The sequence below is a fragment of the Pseudochaenichthys georgianus genome, chromosome 21 (assembly GCF_902827115.2).
Source record: "Pseudochaenichthys georgianus chromosome 21, fPseGeo1.2, whole genome shotgun sequence".
Taxonomy (NCBI): domain Eukaryota; kingdom Metazoa; phylum Chordata; class Actinopteri; order Perciformes; family Channichthyidae; genus Pseudochaenichthys; species Pseudochaenichthys georgianus.
In genome coordinates, this window is record NC_047523.1 from 13,399,205 (window position 1) to 13,426,005 (window position 26,801).

Consider the following 26,801-nt stretch of genomic DNA (forward strand, 5'->3'; position numbering starts at 1 on the left):
TAATGATGTTCCAAATAAAATAGTCCCTCCGTTGCCTTCTGCGCGAAACATAGTGCGAGGTGGTTGCTATGCAACAATACTAACAGCTAGCGAACATATTAGACAGAGAGCGTTGATTCATTATTTGGCTATTTATTTACATTCATTTGTATGTTGCACCCACTGAAAACCTGTCCAGCATCAGTAGCATGGCTTACATGGTTACTTGTTGAGGTTGTTCTAGGCTGTTGCTTGGCGTGGTGAGAATATTGCTCCACTTTCTCCGGTCCCCGAGATTTGCTCTGGAGAGAGCTTTCGCACCTGTGGCCACTAACGGTCATACTTTCTCTGCTTTGTTTCAAGACCCGCATCAGAAAGCTTTTGAATGGTGGTACTTTTCCAGTTGGTCTACCTGCTCTTCACGTAGCTCTGCATGTCGTCGTTTAGGTGCTTTTTTTTCTGGAGATAGGCACTGCTCAATCCACTCCTCCATAGTAAGACCCCCCGGAGGTCGAAGTTAATCTTAAATGTTTCCATTTTATGCTTTGTAAGTTTGTTTCGTAACAGAAGAAATGTAAATATATTTATAAAACTGACAAGTCAAATCAAGCAATCTGATTGGCCGATAGTATTTTTGCGGACCTCTTTGATTACAGATTTGAAAACATCGTTGCTTGCTTTAAAAGTAGCTCAATTCATGATGTCAGACCTTGGAAAGTATCTAGATATCCCTGCCCTTATGCCAAAGGAACTGCACACTGAATATGTTTTGCCGTTTGATGTGTATGTCTGGACCGCTGCGTAAAAAGGAGGGTTTCTGCCCCGTTACTTCTCCGCTGCTTTCTTGTTCCAGTATGAGCCTATCAGCCTAACGGTATACTGTTTTTCTCAGACGCGGAGGGATACTGACTTGTTGTGAAAAGTAACTTACAATTCTACCCGTGGTATACGCTCAGTATATCACGGCTAAGAACCAATCAGATTGCTTGATTTGACTTGTCCGTTTTATAATCATGTATATACCTCAACCTTTTCTTTTGAATGAGAAAGGGAGATTTGTTCAAATTGTAATGTTTTCACAAGCTTTTTAAACTAGTATTTGAATGTATACTTACGGTGGTCATAATCATAAGCCAATACAAGTTGTATTACTTTTTTGACAGTTACCCTTTGTTTATGTTTTAAGTATTGGATATGCAAGGGTAGGTTTAGTATTACCATTTACATACCTCAATATTTGCTGTATTCCTTAACTTAGACATGCATAAACAAAACGGCCCCAAATGTAGGATCAGTTACATACACAAAGCATGGATAACAACAAAGCTCTTACCCCAATGGCTGTGAGGATGGGAACCTGGTAGATCCACTTAATGTAACCAGCGCTGAACTCCCAACACCTGCAAATGATACAGTTACAGAGGAGAGGAGAAGAGAAGGTAGGATATAGTAGGAAAAATAAGAGATGGAAGAACAAAGGACATGCTATACTGGAGAAGCAGAGAAAAAGCAGACAGGCTGAGCAGTGGAATAGTACTAAATACATAGTAGCAGAGAAGAGGACGCAAACAGTGGCAGAAATAGATGGAAATTGAAGATGGGGAACAAAAAACAGGAGTGCCCTTACATAATGGTAAAGCAGACAAATACTGAATGGCAAATGCAAAAGGGATCAGAAAAACATAAATAACGGTAACATTGTATGTTTTGCAGCTAATTGTTGAGGTTCCTGGAAATGTTTTCGTTCTCCCTTTTCATCTTATTGTCCTTTGTTTTCCATAATGAATGTTCATTTTCTTTCGCTTCCCATTTATAATTGAACCTTTTACGTGAGCCTTACTGTATATGTACTCTAAGCATTATGGCTTCTTATAATCGCTGTTGCCTCTGTAGTAGAGTAAACATGCTATACCTTTTTCTTTTGTTATCCTTTCTTTATTTTAAATTATTATACATTATATCAAATGTGCTTTGCTATAATGTTTTTTACCCTGGCATTCTCTCCATATGTGAACGTGCATCATCACACAAACATATAGCTACCCACATTGCGTCTCTTGTAGGGGATTATGCAAATACAATTATACAGTTGTGCAAATATGTATTGAGCTGAATCCAAGAGTGTGTACTTTGCATGTTGAGCAAACATGGTCTCTAGACAAACATTCCCAATGTCTTGAAGGGGAAATGATAGGAAAGTACAGTTGCAGTGCGTCAAACAGAGAATTGTAAGAGTGAAACAATGTCAACTTTGACTGTTCTTCTATGAAAGGCTAAAAAAAACACATTAAAGACAATTAATCTGCTATTTTGTAACTGCTTTTTTGCTTTTCCATATATACACACAATCATAAGCGTTTCAAAATCGAATGTCCTTTCTTTTTTTTAAATGTACTTGTTTGTTGTTGTTTTTATTATATATGTTTTTATCTTGGTTTCTCTATAACATTTTAATATTTTAGAGACATATGCTTCATATAAGCCCAGTGGGTTCTTTTGGGGTATTTTTGCACTGAATATTATTTGTTATCTGTCATTTTTAAATCATGCAAAACAATAAGATAAGAACCATAATAAATAACTTCACCAATGTATTTATATATAATATCTGTTCTTCGACGCACGCAATTCTTTATTATTCTGCCGGGTTATTTTGCACCTCTTCTTCTCCCACATTCCACATAGCAGAAACTCTGTTCAAACATCAAAACGTTCAGCTCAGTCGGAAATCGATTGCTATTACTTTTCTCATTCATAACTTTCATAATTCCACAGATACATCCCATAATACATCACATTTTCAACATGGAAGTCAAAGGAGAAACTCTTCAGACTTGAAAAATCTTCATGCGACTTCAACTGCTAACTGTTCCTTCATACTTTCACTCAGAAACCTCATTCCAAGTTTACAATGTTACACATCTTTCTGATATTATTCATATTAAACTACTTTTAAATCAGACTCATACTTTTAGAGATATTAAACATTGTTCAGACCTTGGTAAAGAGGCCTTCTTCCGATTTTAACATTAGTGTGTATTGCGCAGCTCGTTAAGGCTATAGTGCGTGATGTCACAGCTAGAGTGGAGGACAGCTTGAAATTCGCCTTCATATATTTTTTTAAACCTGCCATAATTCCCAAACCCTACACTTCTGAGACATAATCTTTCATGAGAAACGTAGGAAAACATCTCGTAGCTTGAAAAATGAAAATAAATGAGAAACCTTTGATCTCTGGACACGTCGTTAGCTCAAATATAAACACCTGTGTCATGGAACACGATGATGTCATAACTCCAACTGACATGCTCAGAGCAGCAGACTTCAGATTACATTACATGTCATTTGTTAGACGCTTTTATCCAAAGCGACTTACATACTCAATCTTGTGTACAATCCCCACAGGAGCAATTTGGGGTGAAGTGTCTTGCCCAGGGACACAATGACATGCTGACTGCAGTGGGACTCGAACTTGCTACCCCCTGATTCGAAGTCCAGCACACTATCCACTGAGCCACAGCCCTCCTATAATGGTTAATGGTCTAGCCTTCAACATGTATATGTGCCATTCGTGAGTTTTCCACAAAAGTTGTTGCCATGGCAACACATCCCTTGCCATAAAAGACGATGTCGCTATAACTACTATGAAAATGTTCAAAAAGTGCTCAAACTTCACATGTCTGCTAACAGTCCAGCCGTGAAGACATCTATTTGACAGTTTTAAGATTTCGTTAAATGTCGTTGCCATGGCAACACAATGCTCACTATGAAACACGGTTTTCTCACAACTTCAGTTAAAATGCTCGAAATGGCCCAAAACTTCCCAGGTTTGGCAACGATGCAGCCATCAACACATCTAAGCGTATTATGGGGTGTCATCAAATGCCGTTGCCATGCCATGGTTAATTGTGACCGTCCCTGATTCTTTGGTAATAATTTCCTTTTCCACAATTCGCAAAATGAGTTGATTGGAGAGGTATTGAGATCACCTGCTGTGCACAGTGTAGGGATTGGTTCAAATTAATAATTGAAAGCAGCTTGGTGCTTTTCCCCTTTAGGCCAATCATAATTTGACAACAGCCTTCCCTCAGGGCTTAAGAGAGTTGGGTAATTGAAAAACAGAAGCATAATTGTGCGAACAACAATTGTGGGGGGGGGGGGGCATTTTACAAATATTTACAAACAACTATTTACAAAAAAATCTACTATTTATAAAAAAGCAATACTATTTACAAAAAGGGTTAGGGTAAGCAACTATTTACAAAATACAGAACTCTAGTCTAGGGCATCCAGGAGCCTAGCCATTTTGAAAAAAACAAAAAGGTTCCTTTGTGAAAGGGACATCCTCTTCATCTGTTTCCTGGGCCCTAAAAAGCAGAGCAAGAATAGGAACAGTGGTGAATAAGGGGAGAGAATACAGTTGGGAGCAGACTGAACAGAGGACATAGCAATATTCATGTTAAAATGTGTGCACAACAAATATTATGGCACTTTCGTTTATATTGCATTTTAATAGATCAGTTGTCATACCATGGTTGGATGGCTTCCCTAAGGACGTAGAGCGAAGGAAGAGATGGATGGCAATGGTCAACAGACAACACCTGTGTCTGACAGAGGACAACAACAGCAGAAAACTCTGTCATGTAAGTAATGTTCACAGAGGTGACATGACTTGTTAACATTTTAAAGGGCATCATATTTCCAAGTGTAGAGAATTATGACTCTTCAATGACATTTGAAGTGTGCAGTGGAAACTGATCAAACCTACCTACCCACAGGTACACTTTGAAGACGACCAATATATTGACAACAAATCAGGAGGACATTTGAGGTTGAGGCCAGATGCTGTTCCAACAGTATTTATACATCGGCCTAAGCCGAAAAGGAGGAAATCCACGTCAAGGAGTATGCCTCCAGCTGTCAGGAATAATGACCACACCTATTACTGCACATCAAACATTGGTATGATATATGAAGCTAACAATGTTTCCCATGTTATATCATTCAAGGATAGACTACACTCCTCATGCAACCTTCAGATTATACCGCTTCAAAAATACCAGGGTTCAGGGATTCTCTGAAGACTCATATACCACATGGAGATCATCTACAGATTTCTTCATACTGTAACATTGCCAATAGACGCACTTAGATGAATGTCACTATAGGAGTGTAGTGTACCCTTAAATGACAATAGGTGCACATGTAAAGGCAGCATACACATATAACAGCAAGATTGCCTTGTTATTGTTACAGAGATTCAGGGAGATATTGAGGTGGAGTTCCAAGGGAATGAAAGGGACATAACAGACAGAGAGAGTGAGACAGATGTCAGCAGACTGCCAGGGGCCAGTATGTCAGGGGCCGACAATCAAGAGGCCACCTTACCAGAGATCAGTGTGCCAGGCAGGGGTCAGCTATGAAGAGGCCAGTTTGCCAGGGTCAGGTGCTCCAGGGACCAGACTGCCAAGGGCCAGTTGTGACCGGGCTCACGTGGAGGATCTAATGAGGCAACTGAGAAGGGAGAGATTACTAAGAAAGAGAGCAGAGAGGGCTCTGGTAAACCAGAAAAGGATTAATTCGGCATTTAAAAAAAAACACAATTTGATTAGTCTAAAGTTTAAAAGAAATCTTCAACACAGACCAATTTAGAGCACTTGGGCAATCAAAAAAAGGTGGGATACGGTGGGGGAAAGAAACCGTGAAAAAAGCAATACAACTAAGGTTCTGTTGTGGCACTACAGGATATAAAACCCTCCAAGCCATGAATATGCCTCTGCCTGACATCAGGACCATTCAGAGGAGGATGCAGCACGTCAAACTGGAGCCAGGAGTGTTGGGGGAGGTGTTTGATATGCTGAGGCTGAAGGCAGGTGGCATGAGTGAGATGGAATAGCGTGGAGCTGCATTTGGGAACAGGGAGGCTGATTCAGCAGATAAAAACCAAAATAACAAAAAAAAACACATAATCAATCTAAATCCTGCTTGTTAGTTACCCAGCATCATTGATATAAGCTGCTAGCGATTCATTACTGAAATCTTACCTTCAAAGCTGACGAAGTCGCGCTAGCTAACTAGCAGGCAATGCTAGCAAAATTGGTTGTAACAACCAAGATAAAATATAGATAATTACGCTGTGCATATACAAATGAAGACCAGTATAAGCATCATAAAGAGCCTCTGATACAATATAGACAGTTGACAATTCAAAAGAGTTCGATATTTCAGCAACTTACCTCTGGAACTAATCGACGCGCCGTAATGTAAGTGAATGAGGTCCAACGCCCAAATGACAATATTTGGAACTATTTCGATGTCCATACCCCGGAAGTAGGCGCCGCCATTTTTAACAACGGAGGTCTATGGGAGTGTCGTAACTCTTAGTATCTCTAGGGCTCTGGTCTGGACCAAGACGCCGACCTATACGGACCCGGACCTAAATTAAAAAAACTAAGGGATCTTCAATTTTGACAGGGCGCTTGTATTTTAACCGCCGCAGACAAATTGACAAGTTAGCTGCAGTCGGCAGACAGGGAGATATACTGTACACAGACGAAGAGACGAGTAAGGGGCCATACACTTGAGCCGTGTCCGGCACATACACAGACAACACACACACAACACACACACACAACACACACAGAGAGGAGGAAAGCAGAGACAGAAACGCCCTGCTATTTTAATTCAAATGGTCTCTGAGAAAGTGGGAGAAAAATAAATGTTTTATCGTTCCAGGCTAACCAATGAGCTCCTGCACATGTGTAAGAGAATGGCCCTGACACCATTCCAGCCCAGATTTAAAATCAGGACAGGACAAGCAAGAGCTCAGTTCTCTCAATGAAAAAAAGAGAGTGGGGGAGTGAAATATAATAGGGAAAGAAAGAGAAACTGTTCAATTGTTAAGAAGTGTTGAGACTGATAAGTAAAGATATGAAACAAAGAAAAAGGAAACTCAAGCTGCTGCTGCTGCTGCTGCTGCTACACTTTTTTATTTAATTTTTCTAAAATCAAGCACTTTATTTTGAGATGCACAATTTTTCAAAAGCTTTCTTTTTTTTTTCTATTTTAAATGCAGCCTAAGAAAAACATCAAACATATATACAGCATTATATATTTGTAAGGTTCAATGTTAAGTCACAATAAATATTGTCCGAACGTTTTTTAATTGTACTTTTTTAATATGATTTTTCAGTCACTGATTACATGCAGACGTTGATACAGCTTCTTGGCTACTTCAATATATATCACACTAATTCATAACGCAAGTTAGACATTATGATGTTCCGGACCTTTCCTCTGACCAGACCTTGTTGAATTGTAGTTGAATACCCCTGGTTTAGGTCAATCAAAGGGATTGCAATGAAAACTAAGAGGATGTGGATCAGTTTTGGGAATTGTCCTTACCATTTTCTACATTACACATTACCCTTGTGCACAGAGCGATTTCCATTTTTCTAAAAGTTTTGGTGTGGAAAAGCTTGCTTCAGGACCCTGATCCCCCCGCATGAAACCTCTTTGAGGAAGTTGACTATGAGCTGAGCAAACATGGCAATGCGAGCAAATCTCAGCTGCCAGGTTCCAAAATCATTTGGAAAGCCTTCCCAGGAGAGCGAAGTTTCCATCCAACAAAAGAGTTTATTTTGCAAATTAAATCCTGAATATTTTAATATATTTCACTGTTGATTTGAATGTCAGCACAATTATAAGATAATTCCCAAAGTTGTTTTAGTGGCTCTTGTTTTGTTTATATTCAAGCTTATCCATACCACTTGTTGACCTTTTTTCAACCTTGGTATTTTTGGTGTAGAAAGAAGACCTGTATTTAAACATATTGTAATTTGCTCTCTCACCTTACATCTGCTAGCGTTGCCCTGACAATCGCCCACACTGCCACAAAAACAGCTGGAACACCTGAAATGAATGGACAAACAACAGACAATGAGCTGTGCTGTCTGGATGATGTCACATACTTTGTTTACCTGAATCGTTGTCGAGGACACATTACAAATGTCCTGTCATTATCATGCATGATATTGAGGAAGAAGAGTAAAGGTTAGCATAGTTGTATACATTTTTTTAGAGAGGCCCTATTATGCTTTTTGGGGTTTTCCCTTTCCTGCAGTGTGTTATATTGGGTTTAGTGCATGCACATGGTATACAAAGGCTTAAACCCCAAACTTCTCCCACACACTCCCCAAAATGATAAGAATTAAGATTGGCACTGACTTTTTTTATGGTATGCAAGGAAAAGACGGTAATGATACGATGTCTTGCTAATATTGTTTTGACGAGTCTTCAAAATGACTCAGGTTAAGATAAACACTTGAAGTGAATGGTCTGACTTCGCTTTGATCGTGGTGACATTACCGACACATTTCTTTGTCCTTGTTTTGCCATTGTCAATCATCCTTGACGAAGCTTTAATAGAACCATCAGTATTGTAATACATCAGTTTAAAGTCTCCAGCAAACTATTTGTGTTTATCATTGCTTTTATGCTCAAAATATATCATTCAAGTCATATTTACTAATGGTTGATTGTGATGGGAAAACATTTAGCTTTGCCCTGGACATGGTATACTCACGCAAGTGGGAGAGGAGCTGTAATGCTTTATTTGTACTTCTCCATAACAGCAAAATGCAGCTCATGTACTGTATCTTGACACATTGCGGCATTTCTGATGTGTTCTTATGAAGTAAAATGGCACAGAATGGCACGGACACTATGCATTGCAATTAACTCTAGAAGAAAGTTGTTATGCTTTGGACAAAGACATCCAAACTTTGAGAAGTCCTCATAAAGTTAACACTTTCACTGCACAGTTATTATCTTTTTTTCATTTATACAATTCTTTAAAAATAAACAACAAAGATTTAGTGTCAATATAGTAAATTATCAAACCTGTTTTCCTGATAAACTCTGAACGTGTGTAGACTATGTTTATGGTTTGTATATCATGCACAGAAACAGCCTAATATGCATTTCAAGAATCGAGCAGATAGGGCCGTAATACAAATTGTTATACAGATTTTAGAGATCAAAACTATTTTGTGGAAGGAAAATGGCACTGTGATGAAATGTTATCTGTTAGAAAAATGTGTGACCCACTGTGAGACATATTATAATTTTGTTTAATTTTTTATAAAAATCATCAACAGTATACATTAACAATGGAAAAATGGTATTGGCTACTGTAGCAAGACAAACCAACACTCTAAATCAACAGCAGATTTTGCAGATTTATGGTAGCATGTTGAATTGTAAATCTTGCATATCTAGATGTAATAATTAATATCTACTACCAGGGACTGTGATGGAGAAATTACTTATTTAGCCTCATGAATACATCTACAATCTTCCCTGAAGTGATTGTACAGTATATGATGAGGATTGTGGTTGTGCGAGATCGACGCCTGAAATGCTAATTGTTCTCACTCTTTCATCTCCTAAAGCATCCAATGGAAATATGGCAGCTTCTTCATAGTCACCATGTGAAGAAGAAGCCTTCATCACAGTTGGCATAGGGGCATGGTAAAAGGCACACTGAGGGAAACACATTAATAACTTACCTGGACATTGATCAAATAAAACCCAAGTCATTGTTTGTTCAAAACAGATTTATTGGAAGTCTTTTTACAAGTAACCTGCTTACCCTCTCCTTCAAGGTTGTGAAGGCCAAACAGTGCAACAGAAAGAAGCAGCCTTAAGTAGAGGCTCAATCAGTGGGAACACCTGTGCTCAATTGGAGCATACCATGTAGTGCATGGGCACGGGTGGCACTTTTCTTGCGAGTGTAAAAATGTTATTGTTTGGGGCTTCTGTGGTCAGAAAGATATAATATGTTGACCTATTTTGATTGATTTGTTGTGTTTGGGTAATTTGTCTTGCATTGTGAATGTGTTTGTAGATTAGAATGACATTGGTTAGGGGTATAAATAGTGGATTGTCCTATGGGGAGGGGCTTAACATGTATAAAACCCTGGCCACAAGTGTTTTGGGGAGTCTGACTGTGGCTGTAGAGCAGAGAGGTACCAGTTATATGTCCTCGACCTGTATGTATATATGAGGTTTTTGTTTTCTTCCTGTAAAATCCTTGTTACTTTGTGTTTTGTCAGCATGTTGGCTGTCAATAAAAGCACCTAAGGATACATTTTTGGTGACTCTAGCCATCTTATTTAATTCCTAGTTTTCTCATCGAACCTTTTTGTAACACACCATGATTTATCAGTTGAACTTCAACTGCATGATAAGTCCTCCCCCGTCTTTCAATATATGTTGAAGCAGAGAGTCACATTTGAAATGCATCTTATCTGTAGCTAAAACTTAAAAAAAAAAAAAAAAGTAACAGAGGCTAAGAGTCTGATGTGTGAGAGCGGAGCAAAGTGCACGGATCTATCCACAATCTCATCGTGATCACTGAGCACTGCCATGCATCAGCAAGGCCTTTAATAACTTGTCATGTTACAGAGAAAATGTGTGCAGCTGAATGAATTTGGTGCCTATGTCTCCTGGGGAAAATGAAGCGCTGGATGTATATATTGACAGAGCTGATTTTGAACCTATCAAGACATCCTGGATAAGGCTTTAGGAGATTGTTTGTTAGTGCTGGTCTGTCACTTAATTGCGGTCACAGTCCGGTAAACACGGACACGAGTGGAATACACAGCCCTTAGATTGATACCGAACGGAACGTTTTGTCCTGCACATGCACAAGAGAAAATGAGACAAAGTCTTTCCAATAGTTAATCAAACCAATCAAAAAAAGTGCAAGTGTTTATTAAGGAAATAACAGGTCTGTTGACTAAGATATAGAACTCACAGAGTTAACATAATGTAGTGTGTTTTTGACACAAATTCTCCAATCCTTTACCAAGAACATGTCGAATACTGCGTATTACTGCACATTTAATTATCCATACAATACATTTACATTGTGATCTGTTAGCTTGTGCCCTATCATAGTCCGTATTATTGTTTTTCAGTCTTTTGAGGTCAGTAAGAGGTTATTTTATCATTGTGTCACAGTGCCTTTTGTTTTGACTCAGGAGGGCAGGAGTCAGGATGTGTTTTTCTGTGTGAATAAATTAAATACATACAATAGTATGCGTTTTCTCCCTGTACTGTAGAATCACTCAACCCCCTCAATGTGACTCTGCATTAAATCAATCCCAGTAGTATAATGAGTAGGGGACAGCGACTACACAACACCGGGAGAGGAAGGGGGGGTCATATGTTTTGCTTACTGGCACCTCAGCAGTGCCCACAAGTTAGAACCTTTATATATACAGTCTATGGTTAGAACTAGCATCTCACCAGGTAGGCTACCAGTTTACGTAAACTTGGGGATTTGAACCCGCGTCCCTCTGGTCAACTGTAGAGTTTCCAAATGTACCAAGAATTGAGAATTCAACTAAAGAATTAAATACTTTATTTTAAAACAGGTCCATTATTTTGAAAATGAACTGTGAAGAATTTAAACTAGCATTTGAGACCTTAAACGCATCAGAAAAATGTTGACAGAGGTAATACATCAAGTGAGAAGTGAGAATTTATTTCATAGACTTCCATACAATTAGTCTTTTTTTGCAACCAGAAAATAGACACTGCTGGTCATTAAAATAATTCAGATGTAGAGCATTGCCCCCATTGGCAATGGGGCAATGTATAAACGTAATGTTTGCGTCTAGGCTACAATGTGTTCTGGGGATTGTTTAGAACGGACGTTTAAGAGCCTGTATCCACAAAGCACCTTTTTCTGAGCACCAGCATCTTTTTACAGCTCATACAAACAAAATGTGAGTGCACAAATCTCCCTGTGGGTGTTCATGTTGAGAAGCTATGTCAAGCAATTATAAAGTAGCACAAACAGATTAAAACCCAAGGAGGTTAAGCTACCCTTTCATATAAGAGCGCTGATACGCTGTCAATATATATTTTCATATAAACAATTAAGAACCTTTATTTATGAAAACGCTCTGCCCTAGGCACTTTGTGGACACAGGCCCTAAGTTGTGCGGCACCATATCATAGGTGTTATGTGTAAGATGGTAATTTATCATTCTTACCCCATCCGATGAGGATGAAGCCCCAAAGGTATTTGGAGTCTGATCGGAAGGCCATGAAGATGAGACTGTGGAGGTAGAGGCCTTCTACCAGCATCCAGTAGTAGTTGGTGGCCAGGAAATAGATGAAGAGCACTACAACGAACTTGCAGCCAATCTGTTAACAAAACATTAACACAGTTATTGAATCCTATTTATACATGACCATTAGTGTGCCTGTGTGTTGACTTCTGAAAGATATCCCTGATCCACAGGCGCTGTAGGAGAGATGATCTGATTACATTTTGTAGCACCTTGCTGTATACATTTGCACATCAATTAGGAAAAGTACACAGTTGTGATACAGAAAATACAAAGTTCAAGTAAAGTGTTGACATTCACTACACCATTAACAAACAGACAACATTGGTTTGTATCACAATATTCATGTCATTTAAAATCATGATATATAGAGATCATTTTATTTGCATATCCTCTTAAATAGCGGCTGTTATTCGAACTATCCTTTACAATATGAGGAATTCACACAAATCCTACATTTCATGATCTACTCTACTGTATAGTTTTATTTTATCACATCATTTTAAATATATATTGTATAGCACATTGAGCATATTTCCACACTCCTTTCAAAGCTTTAACTAGTTTTCAGTGCAATTTGTGTACAGATTTTCAAGGGCAGGGATTAAACTACATGGTTGGGTGCAAATCAAAATAATTTCTGTCGCATTCAGATTTGCAAATTTACTGGTAATTATGTATGACTCATATCCACCTGAATCAAACAAGCGATCCTGAACTTTGATGCCAATTAGAGAGCGCTGGAGTTCTCTCTCAAAAGGGAACTTGCGTTCACCATGAATCTGAATTGGAATGCTATTCTTAGAGTATGTTGAGAATTTACCGCCGGAACTATGTCTCGGAGGTGTTTGGTCAGAAGAAAATGTTGCGTTCTATGAGTTTGAATAATGAAGGTCTTTTTGCTAAATAGCAGCAACGGTTTCCTTTGTACTATTCTTCTGCAAATATCAGAGTCCAAGTTGGTAGATATCTTTACTGTATGTGTGCAAGTGGATCATTATTTGGTTGCAATTTGAGAAAACCAGAGACACTTTGGGGGTTTTCCTTTTCCTATATTTTGTTAAATACTATGTTTTTAGTAAATGTCTGCAAAGGCTAAAATCCCAAAGTTCCCTCCAGAGGGAGTTTCTCTCCAAAACGCCTCCATTGGACTACCTTGTTTAATTCTGCTACTTAGTGACATCACTACGTAACACTCAGGCTTCTATTGGCTAGTGCTCCAACACATTGCATGTGATGTGATATGTGATCCCCAAGGCTCGATCCTGGGCCCCATCCTTTTTCTACTGTACATACTGCCCCTAGGTTCAATTCTCACAAAACACAATATCCCCTTCCATTGTTACGCTGATGATGTAAAGATCTATCTGCTTCTCAATCAAAATGTCAACTCACTACAGCAGTTGATGGACTGATTAGCAGAGAATAAAATCCTGGCTGAGCTAAAACTTCCTCAACCTCAACGAGAGCAAGACCGAGGTCATCTTTTTGGGACCCCGACCTCCAGCCTCTCCGGTTGATATTCTGGGCTCCCTCAATAAAAACATCCTCCCCTCTGTCACGAACCTTGGAGTGACCTTCAATAGCGCTTTTAAATTCGATAAGCAGGTCAGCACCGTAGTCAAGACCTGCTTTTTTAAAATACGACTATTGGCTAAGACCAAGTCGTTTTTATCTTTTAAAGACCTAGAAATAGTTATTAACGCCTTTGTTACCTCGAGACTGGATTACTGCAATGCTCTGTATGTGGGTATGGACCAGGCCTCAATTAGACGCCTGCAGCTAGTTCAGAATGCAGCTGCACATCTTCTAACTGGCTTTGACGCAGATACGCTGTGCCTCTTCACCTACATTTTGGTTCTTGCTCTTTCACTTAAATCCTAAAAACTTGGATCTTATATTTAAAATGAAGGTTATTACTACTCTTTCTATTTTCTCTTGATCCAAAACCTTTTCCCTCCATGACCTCACAAGGTTTTATTGGAGGGAAACCGGTTTGCAGAGGTGTCCTTATCCAAGGCCGGGGAGTGTTATGCCGTAGTCAGAGCGTACCTCCTTATCCCTCACCAATTCCAACTAAGGCCCCAGCGGGGACCTTACTCCCTGCGTGTGCCTGTCTGTGTCTGTATATTTGCATGTTCCGATTAACCGAGCCTCCCCCACATTTTCTTTTTCTTTTGTGTCTATATCTACGCCGGGATACAGAGTTGAGGCTGATCCTCTTGCTGTGGTCCTGTGTCCTGGATCCTCTATCCGAGTTCTGGATTAAGTCGTGGACTTCGGGTCGTGGCTGAACCTGTCTCTGCGGTCCTGCCTGGGTCTCGTCATGCTGCTTCCCTGATGGCTCTCACAGGATTGTTGACATCCTCGTGAATTCATCTTATTATTATAGACACATGCATTTCCAAACATTCGGTCTACCTACGCTGTCAAATGTATTATCTTTTCGATTTACACACGGCATCTATTGCACGTCTGTCCGTCCTGGGAGAGGGATCCCTCCTCTGTTGCTCTCCCCGAGGTTTCTCCCATTTTCCCCTTTAAACTGTGTTTTTGTTTTTTTTCTCCAAAAGTTTTTCCTTGTACGATGTGAGGGTCTAAGGTCAGAGGGTGTTGTTTTCTCATACTGATATTCTGCACAAACTGTGCTGTTGTATTTACTGTATAGTGTCCTTACTGTAAGGTAATTATGATATGTACAGCACTTTGGCTCGACCAAAAATCGTTTTAAAAATGTACTATATAAATAAAACTTGATTTGATTTGATAGGCTAAGCGGCGGAACATCTCTAAACGGTTGACCAATCACAGCAGAGCCAGCGAGCTAATCAATCAGAACAGACTGGGCTCTGGTTTCAGACAGAGGGTGAAAAGAGGTGCTGCAGCACAGGCAGTATGAGAGAAATAAAGAGCTTTTTGAACATTAAAGCGTATAAACATGTCACAGAAGAGGCACAACATAGAAATCAGTGGCGAGCCGTGACTTATAGGCCCTCTGAGTCTGACCCCCCCTTCCCTCGAAAAAAAGAAGAGTTATTACGTCACAGCGTATACTTCAGCGGAATATCAAAACAGCGGCCCGGGGTGCAAAACGCATCAATGACAGCAACCCTCTACCACACAAAACAACACCATTTATATAAACACCTATCATGACAGGGCACCCACAGCCAAGTAACAATTACAAATGAATTAAGTCGGCACGGCGATCAAATCACTTAAACACAAAGTCCATCCTCCTGTCCTTTTGGATGAAGCACTTGCGGGTCATTCAGCTGATCCTTTGCCACTCCAGTTTATCATTGTAACTCAATCTTGAAAATGACTCGGTTCATAATTTTGCAAACGATGTCATCACTATCACTGAAGTGAGCCATCATGAACGAATGTATGCTAATCATAAATCTATCGATCATAAATCTATCGATTCGATTTATGATTCGAAAATAATAAAAGTAGGGTAGACATGTGGATATTATCCGGCTGAACAAAACGTTCAACAGGTTCAACAGGTTCGTTTTCCACAGACCTTATTTCAAGCTATTTTCCAAAATCCTATGGAGAAATCCCATTGCTTTCTGTCGAGGGAATCCAAGCGCAGCTTATTTCCGGGTTTTAGGACGCGTCACTGCACCACTTGCATATACTTCACAGCGGGCGGAACTTGTCATAAAGTCCGCCCATCGCAGAGACGGCATTTAACCCTTCACATTCCAACAGAAACTGAACAGGCAGATTCGAAGGATTTATTTATTTGGAAATGTTATTTTAAAGGGAGGCAATCCTCATGACACGCATTTTTAAATAATTATCATCCGATAAAACAGACCAGTCTCTACCAGTCTTTTTTTTTTTTTTTTTAATCCGATGACGTTATCAGTGATTTTAAGCTGATTAATTACCGAAATAACATCAACCCTGTGGGCGGCTCCATTTTGATGAGTCACATGACTTATTTTACCGGAAGTGACGTGAACTATGCGTTTGGTGTCGAGGACAAATTGACGTATGTGCTTTGTTCATGTTGTTTACTCTAGTTGCTCTCACAATTCTATTGAAATATGCCTCATTGTATCGCGAAACATTGCTAATAAGAAAGGGCTGTAGGCTACCCGTCAAATGTACCCACCTTTCATTTATTGGTTCAACCAAAGAGGTGCGTTTCACATCCTTCATGGCAACCAGTGCTGTTCTCAATACAGCTTTTTCTAACACCACAGTGTCGAATTCCCTGTGTAAACATATGCAATCCAAGTCGTCTGTGAACAGTTTATTTTCAAGCTCTTCAAGCTCATGACAACATATGTTCATAAGAGGATTGTCCATGGCTACACACCGATCGCAAGTACACCATTCATGTACAGGTCTCCCTACTCGCCCCCCGAAATCAATTGCACGAGTAAAGGGATCGTCTCCAGGAAGATCACGTGCTGTTCATCCTCATCGTCACTGTCCCTGGATTCCTGACGGTTCTCCTGACTTGGCTGTATGGCTGAATTCCCCCATCCAATCTCTCCACATTGCTCAAAACTTCTTCCTCGGCTGACGAGTCCGAACTCAAATACTCTGCCATGTTTTCGTCGAATGAGCTGTTCGTGTGTTTACAAAGTGAACGCATAGATGACGTCACGACCTAGTTTTTCAGATCATGTGACTACTGATTCTGAAAATGGCCAAAATGGCAGCTGCCTGACGGAATATACAGGATTTGATAAAAAAGAGCTATAAAATCATTATTTACCGGGGAATATCGCTGATTTCTTCAAGGTATGGTTTAAACATAATGTTTCACTAAATGCTGAAGTTTTTATTAACTATCTAATGACTGGAGCCTTCCTTTAAATACAATTAAATCAAGTTATTTTGGTAGAACTAATGAAAAATGTAACAAAAAATATATATAAAAAATAATATATTTTTTAATGTTTTCAAATATTATTTTTTAGAATATCTTAGGCCCTCACAGAGGGCCTAGAGGGCCCTGACGGCTCGCCACTGATAGAAATATGAAACATAAAAATGAGCAGAATAGATCAGCAAATTCATTGTGGCTATAATTTGGCAATCCAATGCGTATATGAGAAAAAACCCAAGGGCAACTAGTTGTTCATTTTTGTGCCAAATCTTTATTTTTAAAAGATAAGACAATTCATTTGATCTCACAGTGCTCGGGAGGATGCTTGCAGCAAAAACAAAGACGGATTCAAATGTCCCTTTTAATCACATTGGTTCAACAAACAAAGTCTCCTGGTAACTCTTTCACTTGCTTTTTAAGTTTTTACTAGTTATCCAATTTACTATCAGTTTTAAGCAACTGGATAGACATGCAGACATGCAGACATGCATGAAATGCAGGTAGAAACAGCCTTGAGCTTTCGGTCTATTATGCAAACCTCCGTTTTTATTTTATGGGGGGGTTCAAACACTTCTGCTAAAGTGAATCAAAGGTCATATTCATGTTTGTCCTTGAAAATGTCATAGAATTGTGATCGGTGATCAGCAATTAATCTATATACTTAGTTATTTCCAAGGGCTTAGGTGTTTTGACGACAAGATTTTATGCACCAATTTATGATGGAAATGTCATTATTTATGTAACTGCAGACATAAAAATTAACATGACAATCCAAAGTAAGAATTATAATGAAATACAATGCAGTAAGGCTCTCAGGAATAGCATTGCTCAAATACTTATTATTCTGTTAAAGGTGGGGAAGGTAAATTTGAGAAACCGGCTCGAGATACACTTTTTGTTATATTCCATGGAATGCTCTTAACATCCCGATAGCAATGAATATCTGAAGTGCTTTGACAAAAAATACATAAAAAATGTCATCTGTGGAAGCTGTAGTACTGTAAAAAGCACGACCAATCATTTTAGCCGGCCCGGCTAAAATAACTGGATGGCCTACCTGCCTGTCAGCCTTCCATCTGTGCACAAACTTATCTCGTGCCCTCATTGGTCATGTGCGCGTTCGTGTGTGTTGGAGGAGGGGCTCTGTAAGGAAGTGGCAGATTTGTTCCGATTGTGTATTTTCAAATTCTAGCACACTCAAGCTGCTTTTTCCAAAATTACCTACCCCACCTTTAATCATCTCTCTCATTTAACATTATGACTGCGAAATCGACACACATGAAAACATAATCTACTCTTGATTCATTATTTTTACAAAATGACATTTGAAAAAGTAACCTCTTCTAGTGTCCATGTAGATCTCCGTCAATGATACACATTTATAGCTCATATTTGCTAAGGTTAGGGTTAGTGCCAAAAGCAAGGTCTTTCACTCTTAAAACATAGCAATCATTTTACTTAATATTACAAAGAACACAACAACTTATGTATAGAATGTAAGAAACGGAGGGCTTAACTATTTTCTACTTACCTAGTGTCTAATACATCACTCACCATTCTAATCACCTGTACAACATATAAATATCACTTGAACAACTCTTAACCTCCATGTATCTAGCATTAACATGGCACACTATCTGTTGACTTGGTGGAAAAAATCAAAGAAAATATAAAATGTGCTCTGTGCATCGTAATAACCCTTTTTTATTACTGTGGTTAGTGAGATGGAATATATAAAGAGTGGCAATAACTACAGAAACGTTAAAGGAGGCTGAGGAAGAACTCAAATCAAGACGTTAAGCTGTTTTATGGTGTTTAACACATCAAATATAGGATCTGTGCTTGTCAGAACCTATATTGATGGCTCCTTGGAACTTTACCTCCAACTGATCCGGAAAATGTGCTCTCTTTGAAGTGTTCCTATAGAAACCTTCAGCTCTAAAAACCTTTGGTTTTCTCCTGTCTGAGATTAGATGTTCTTGCCTAACTGAATTTGTATCCAAATCAAATTCTGCCAACTTCTTTTTGTTGATATTCAAAACAGTAAAAAAACGATTATCATGTCATTATCCGCTACAAATTAAGGGCTGAAACAGTGTTCATTTTGATGGATGGACAGAAGGGGAAATGCATTTTTAAAAGATATGGGCCAAACGGGCGTCGCCCCAAATATTGATATTCCCTGGAAATAAATGTCTGGTGATGATAGCTGTGCCAGCCCTGTCCTATAGTCAACACCACTTGATGGACTTGATGGGAAAAATTTCAAAAGATGAATAGGAAAATGTAAAATGTCTCAAATGAAGAAAGACGTGGCTGTAAACCATAAGGCTTTTTAGAGAAGGACCGTGGGAGATGAAGTGTACGTTTAGAAAGTGGTCTTGCCCAATAGTGCACAACAATTTGTTCCTTATGTGCAAGAGAAACATATAACTTGAGCACCACTGAGACATGCTTTCTGTTGCATGCATCCAATCAAAGTTTGAGAGGACAACGAAGCAAAAGCCATACCATGTGAAATACAAAATCAAAGCTAGCACTCTATTCAGCTTAAGGCCACAGTCAATCAGTCTAAAGAACGTATTTTTAGACTGTGTGCTCAAAGCACACAGTCTTCGGGTCTAACAGCCAAATGTATAGTTGTTGGAACAGGCAGTAAGAACAAAAACAATCAAACAAGTAGAACTGGTACTCACATACTGAGAGGTGTCCAATGGAGGCAGGCTAACTGTCTTAAAGTTGTCCAACAGGGCAGAATCAAAGTCCTGCAGTCCAGTACTGGGATAGACCACTTTGTCCATCACAAAGATGCTGACTGCCCGTAGCATGAAGGAAACAAACAGGTGCATGTGGATGTAGTTTCTGGTGCAGTGAAGACGCCTGCCAGGAGGACAAATATAGTAATCACTGTCAATGACTAAAAGCACAATGAGCTGCAATCCAAACCAGGGAGACATTTGCTTAGGTGGCAACAAACAAGGAGTTCTAGCCAGATGAATGCCATTTATTTTAGCTCAGCTTTGACTGAAGCGGATGTGAGTTGTTAGAAAATAAAAAAAACAAGTCCAAGTATAGTCCACCTACTCTGTATTGATGGAAAAAGCAAAAAGAAGAGGCTTTATTAGGGGTTTCTTTATGTAATAGGAACCATTGTAACACTCAGAGTGCAATTCCGGAAGAACGGTAAAAGAATGACCCTGACTCGCCTCTATTCTCTACTTTCAACAGCCTATCAGTGTTGTCACACATGCCTCAGTGTCATGATTCTGTTGAAGTCACAAGCCTTACTTGCGGAAAAAATCATCAGCGTATTGAGTGAAATGTCTTGCTTCTGAAGCTTTTTATGGGGTTTTCCAAATGAACTTTCAAAAGTGTCCTGTATTCATATTTTGTGATAAAATTGGCCTAAAAAAACATATAAATCCTCCAACAAAATCTTCCAACTTCTCATTGGTGTGTAATCACTTGAAACCAAGAATGGTCATTAGGAAATATTTAATTATTCGTATACATGGTTCTCTTCCACGGTGTCTGTGATGTTACAGTAGCCTAGAACGGACAAACAAAACTCTGGCTACCTACATGATTTTTAAAAACTATGGTAAAAGCCAGCCACACCTGAATTGTATAGTCTGTAAAGTAGTGTTATGTTTAAAATTGCCTCTGACAGAGGTGAAGGTTCTTAAATATACCATGTGGTTGCAGCGGTTTTGATACCGCAAACCCAACGGCAGATCCTGTCAAGTCTTTTTTTAAAGATAAACTTCCTTTAATGAATACAACTCATCTGCGTCATCTACAAAAATACAACATCTTATATAAATATAAATAATGGTGCTTCTAAAGTGCTGCTAGCTTTTTGACCGCAGTGAAAATGTTGTTTTTGAAAAGCTAAATGCCAATAAATATGGATCGAGAAGTAAACTGTTTTTTTGTTAGGTGTTGTGATTTTTGGAAATCTCCTTTTTTTCATTACTTTCTGACATTTAGACTTTACAGTGCTCATGGAAAAAAGAAAAAAATCCCAAGCAGCCACCACCGGATTCTAACTTTACAAATAATATAATAATAATAGGAAAAACAGACAGAGCAAAGCATTGAAATGTTGGCATGTAGAATCAAATGTCAACATAATGAAAGAAGCTGCAACCATTCAATGGAGCCCTAACAAAGCACAAATCATATTTTCATTCGGAGCAGCACTATAGTAATTGTTATTGCTCATATTTACTGTAAAAAAAAAGGGTTACAACCCCCCCATTCAAGGGTGATAATGGCACCATATTTCGTATTATGGGATTGTTTCATCTTTAATTAGCTCTCAAAGTTAGTTGATTAAGAGTAGAATTAATTATTGTCGAGAGCACTGTGTGGCAGTTGAATTTAAGTCAAGTGCTGTAAACATTAGCATGAGCCTTTCTAGTGTGCAATAGGAGTGTTTTTTTTCTTTATAATTGAGATCAAAGCATTCATGCCTATATGGAAACTAATTTGTTGCATTTCTCATTACTGTGCATTACACATCCTTGATAAAGCAGTGTAATTAGAAGTGTGTCAAATGTGGTTAATAAGACTTTAAACTTAAATAATTGCCAACAACAGCACGCAGAAAAAAGCTGAAGATGAGCATTACTCAAGATTAATAAGTCCTGTTTTATGATGTTAAACACATAGCAAACATCCAACCTGTGTTTATAAAAGTCTATCTTAATGCATTTTTAAAATGTAAGCAGCAAATAACCCATTAAATGTGTTCCGTGTAAAGTTTTCCTTCTTAAAAGGGACCTGCAGTTTTTGGGGTTGTTCCCTTTCCTGTAGTGTGTTATATAGGTTTTTGTGCATGTGGATGGTCTGAAAGGCTAAAATCCCAAAGTTTTCCTCCAGAGGGAATTTTTTCTCCCACACACCCTGGAAATTCTGCAAGGTTCTTATTGCGAAAATGTTGGTCAAATCAGGAAAAAAGTTTATATTGACATTGCGTACCTATGTGTCACATTGTGTACTCGTGTGACACATGGTTTATTATGATGGATGGAAGCTAGGAGAGATGCCATTCAAAAATGCACTTAACACTGGCGTTGCCCCAAACGTAGATTCGTCCTGAAAATAAATGTCTTTTGATAAATTACAGTCATTATACTGTGAATATCTGGACACTCACCAGCCCTTCTCTGTAATCAACATGATAATACACTGTCTGTTACCAACTAGGATTTTGCCTAAAACGCTGCTTGTTTATTGCAGTTTCCTGTCCTCCCCTCAATCTGTCTCTTTGTGTTTCTTCTCTTTCAAAGGCAAAACATAATAAATCATAACCACTTCAGCCAAATGGGCTACAAAAATGAATCAAGTGGGCTAAGATTTCCAAAAACGTTTTGAAGTGAGATGATTACACTTACTGAAACATGGAGAGCCATAACAGTGACAATGAAATAATAAACACAATAAAAAAATCAGTTTCCAGAGAAGATAATTATTTTTGTCCAAAGAAGGCTGTTTGTGGAAAGAAAAATGGTCTTCTCTTACTCTCTCTACAACTATTACATTATATATTATATATATATATATATGTTGTACCATATCTAAATTACACATATCTACAGTAGTAAAAGAACTGTACATTTTTATATCGTATTTTCAGACTGTATTGGAATGTTCTTCCTCTACCAAAAATGTTCACTACCGAAACATAGTAAATACACTGTAGTAAAAAAGTATTATAATAACCTGTTAAGATTGTTTTACCTTCCCTTCTCTAAATAGTATTTTAACAAATATTTCTTGAGGGTTTTCACAATTAAATCAATAACATTTAATTTGTAATCAAATTTCAATTTATTCAATTCATAAAAATCATAATGCAAACTTGCTTTGTAAAATGCATAATACTGATCATATTGATTCCAGAGTTGATGTTTGTTGAAATTGAACATACATTAAATTATACCGACTAAAATAACTGGATGGCCTACCTGCCTGTCAGCTTTCCATCTTGTGCACAAACTTATCTTGTGCCCTCATTGGTCATGTGCACATTCGTGTGTGTTGGAGGAGGGGCTCTGTAAGGAAGTCTGAAGGAAGAGGCAGATTTGTACTACTAGTACTTTCAAATTCTAGCGCACTCGAGCTAGTTTCTCCATTCTTACCTACCCTACCTTTAAGGTTACACGCCCATTTTCAGATTTTGGAACAGATTTATATCAAAAGTATGGGATATAGCTATTTGCCATTCAGCCATGAAGGACAGGGATGCAGTGTCACTGCCTAGTCAAAAATGCAGGGGTGTTGCTAAAAACCAGGCTCAGCCATTGGATTAAAACCCCTTGTGTTTCGGTAGTGACATGAAAACTGGGGACACGATTTTTTGAGTATAGTTTTTTTATTAAAAAATTAAACCCACAATAAATCAAAAATATTCCAACTTCTGTTTGAATGTAATCATAAAGGTCTTCTAAATACACCATTGAACAAAATAAAAAAAAAATGTTTTAAGTGTTATTTACAGAAATTGAAATTTAGATGTCAGGGTTGGGGACAGCTACTTTCCCAATAGAAAGTACCCTATAAATGATGTTGTTGTATAGCGTATCACTATCTAATGTAATGCCTTGTGTTTAAATAGACCATAACATATTCTTGGTAAATATCCATGTCTGAATACTTAATTGTTGTGATTCGTACTAATTGTACTAATTCGGTAGAATGCCCCATATATGAAAACTCAGTTTTTGCCATAAATTTGACAATGGATTATCAGTAATCATTTCAAAGTGACACAGACACATTAGATTAACCTATGGATTAACCTTCAGCAGCGTTTTTATCGTTTTAATGCCATTGAACACAACTTTTGATCAGAACAACAGCTAAAGTAAGACAATGTCCCGTTGTTGCTCCGTAAAGCTCTGTGTTGTGATGTCTGTGTTTGCTTACCCTGTCGCGAGTTATGATCGCTCAGTGATTATACTTATACCCCTAGAATCTGTGGAATCACAGCTTGCTAATCGATATCTTGTTTGTGCAGATCCGGTATGTAATAAGGGTATTTATACCTAGAGTTATGTGCTAAGTGTGTTAGCCACCGGGTTTAACAGGTTAAAGAGGATATTGTAGTGCCGAGAGATAGGAGTCGGAGGCGGTGCATCGAAGGTGCAAAAGGTAACTTTATTGAGGAGCAGAAAAGCACATGTTGCTGGCTTGCAGTCCCAGTAGAGTAGCGAGAGAGAAAGGAAGGAAGGAAGGACACACAGTAGGTACCCAGTAGGTACAGTCCACAAATGTGTCCGTGCGGAACAATACCCCGAACCTGCAGTTCCATGAGTGAATTATGTCATGTAACACTGATCAAGTGAACAAGCCCCCCCAGAATTCAAACATGGCACAATCCTCGCGTCCGGGAGGAAACACCACAGGGACCGAGGAGGGTGGGGTGGCAGGAGAGGGCCGGACCACGGAACGAGCCGTCGTAAGGGGGCCTCGGTAGGCGTCATGGCGGACGAAGAAAACATCCGCCAGCCGTAGAAAACTGGATCGCTGTGCTGCGACGTGGGAACGGGCGTGAATATCCCGGTGGCCCCCAGCAGGAAGGAGCGCAGCCCGGCCGCAGGCAAACGCGCAGCGGCGGCGGGCATGAAGTTCCCGGGAGGAATGAGCGGTATTCCCGGGAGGCAGGAGCAGTCTCCCCGGGAGGAAGGAACCGTGGACAGGGGAGAGGCCGGTGTAAGAGTCGGGAGTTTGCTGCTTCGTTCAGATCCACCAACGTCAGCAAGATCTCACCTCTATTAACTCCCTGAAGAACCAGGTTCAATTAACTGCTGTTTCAATTCAGACGACCCTCTTAATCTGTTTAAGCGATCCCGAAGGATTTTGATATCAGTAAATGAGGTGTGGCCCTATACTAAGTGTGAGTGTGGCAGTGTGCAATCTTACCTTTGAAGCAGGAGAGGAGAGCGCAGATGTAAGTTGTCCCAGTCCAAAAGGTGGGATCAGTTTATTTGAAGAAAAAATAGGTCCAAACTTATACAGGGTTTTTACCTTCTCTCTTTACAACATTATAATCATACTAAACCTATCATGCTGTGATCATGTTCTAATATGAAACTTTATTTCACAGTTTTACATGTATTACTATAATTTGTAACTTCAACTGCCCAATTCAGTTGTGACATTTAAAATCTCCCGATAGAATTTAGAGGCATTTCCTCATAAAAGACCGATGATAATAAAAAGCACATTCAAACTTTCATTCACCAAATCAATTCACATCAATTCCATACCTTTTTTCCGACACAGATGGCGGGTACTAACATTCACAAACACATACCTATATACTGCATGTATTCGGAGGAAGATCCTCACAGGTGGCGGTTACTAATACTCACAAACACACTCCTATCCGACACAGATGACGGGTACTAACATTCACAAACATATATCCCGCATGTATTCGGAGGAAGATCCTTAGTGGTTACTAATACTCAAACACACTACAATTCATTCCACTCATTCAACCCAGAAATTCACTCCACTTTCAACAAAGAAATTTGAGAGATATCTACCAAGTTTGAGAGAACCTTACAGAGAGTAAAAACCCAGCTCTCCAGGGAGAGAGCTTTTACCGGGAGAGAGTATACCAGGGGAACCCCCCCTCCCCTCTCTCTCTCTCTCTCTCTTGCTCCCTCTCCACCAGTGTCTTTATGCTCAAAACACAGGATAGAAAAACCTAAAGACACCTCCTCCATACCCATATTTGTGGAAACTGGGCATGGCCTCTGATGTACAGGACTGGACATGACCAGACATATTCTATGGCTATGGCATAAGCCACCCCTTCCCATGTTTGTGTAAAAAGGACATGACCCCTACTCTGCAGGACTTGCAAAATATTATTCTCGGCTATGACATAACCACCTTTTTGGGGCCTCAATGTATTTTTCTTTAAGTCAGGAGCCCCCCTCCCTGTGTACTGCTGTGAGGGAAGAGGGAAGAAACTGTCTCTCCTCTTTATCAGTGACACCCATAAACCATTACAGGCCTTACACTCAACTTAACAAACCACTTTGTTTATACTGTAAATATAGAAAATCATAACATATGAAACATTTTCATTGTGGGTTATACAAGAATATAATTGACTATATTTGATTATAACTAACTTTCGTTTGAATTATTCAACCTAATATGAGGATCTCAACACCGGACGAGGTCCAGAAGTGTGCCACCCAGGCGCTGATGACAGCGTGGGCGACGTCCAAAGCCTACGTCGAGGCGACCCGTGAGCCGCGGCGACCCGTGAGCCGCGGCGACCCTTGAGCCGCGGCTAGAGGAGAGGCCAGGCAGGGTCCAGTAGTGCGTCACTCAGGCGCCGATGAAAGCGTGGGCGACGTCCGAAGTCGCTGCTGAGGCGAGGGAAGAGGCCAAACAGGGTCCCGGAGCGTGCCACCCATGGGCCGATGAAAGCATGGGCGACGTCCGAAACTGTCGAGGCGAGACTGGGTCCAGAAGTGCGCCACCCAGGCGCCGATGAAAACGTGGGCAACGTCCGAGACCGCTGTCGAGGTGGTGAAAAAGCGAGTGTCCACACAAGGTGAACCGGCTGGTCGAACCTCTCAGGCACCGAAAAAAAACCTCAAACGGGTCGTCCTGTCCACGATCCAAAACAGGTAGGTGAAATTGTGAGAGGATCCACACAAGGTCAACCAGGCCAGGTCGAACCTCCTCTCCGGCACCATCAAAAAGGGTTAACAGTCAGATGTTAACATATGGAAGCAGCCAGCCGTTAGTTGCTAGCTGTTAGCTGTCCACGTTAGCCGTTAGTCATCGTT

General features: G+C 39.5%; 1 protein-coding gene across 1 annotated transcript in view; it reads right to left on the reverse strand.

The window, feature by feature from the left end:
- pth2ra (parathyroid hormone 2 receptor a) overlaps positions 1 to 26,801 on the reverse strand; it is a 115,619-nt gene that overhangs the window by 41,702 nt on the left and 47,116 nt on the right. The window contains exons 7-10 of the mRNA XM_034110473.1: positions 19,674 to 19,857; positions 12,045 to 12,198; positions 7,830 to 7,890; positions 1,313 to 1,379 (exon numbers count right to left, since the gene is read on the reverse strand). Coding sequence (XP_033966364.1) covers positions 1,313 to 1,379; positions 7,830 to 7,890; positions 12,045 to 12,198; positions 19,674 to 19,857 — 466 coding nt within the window. The remainder of the gene's footprint in view (positions 1 to 1,312; positions 1,380 to 7,829; positions 7,891 to 12,044; positions 12,199 to 19,673; positions 19,858 to 26,801) is intronic.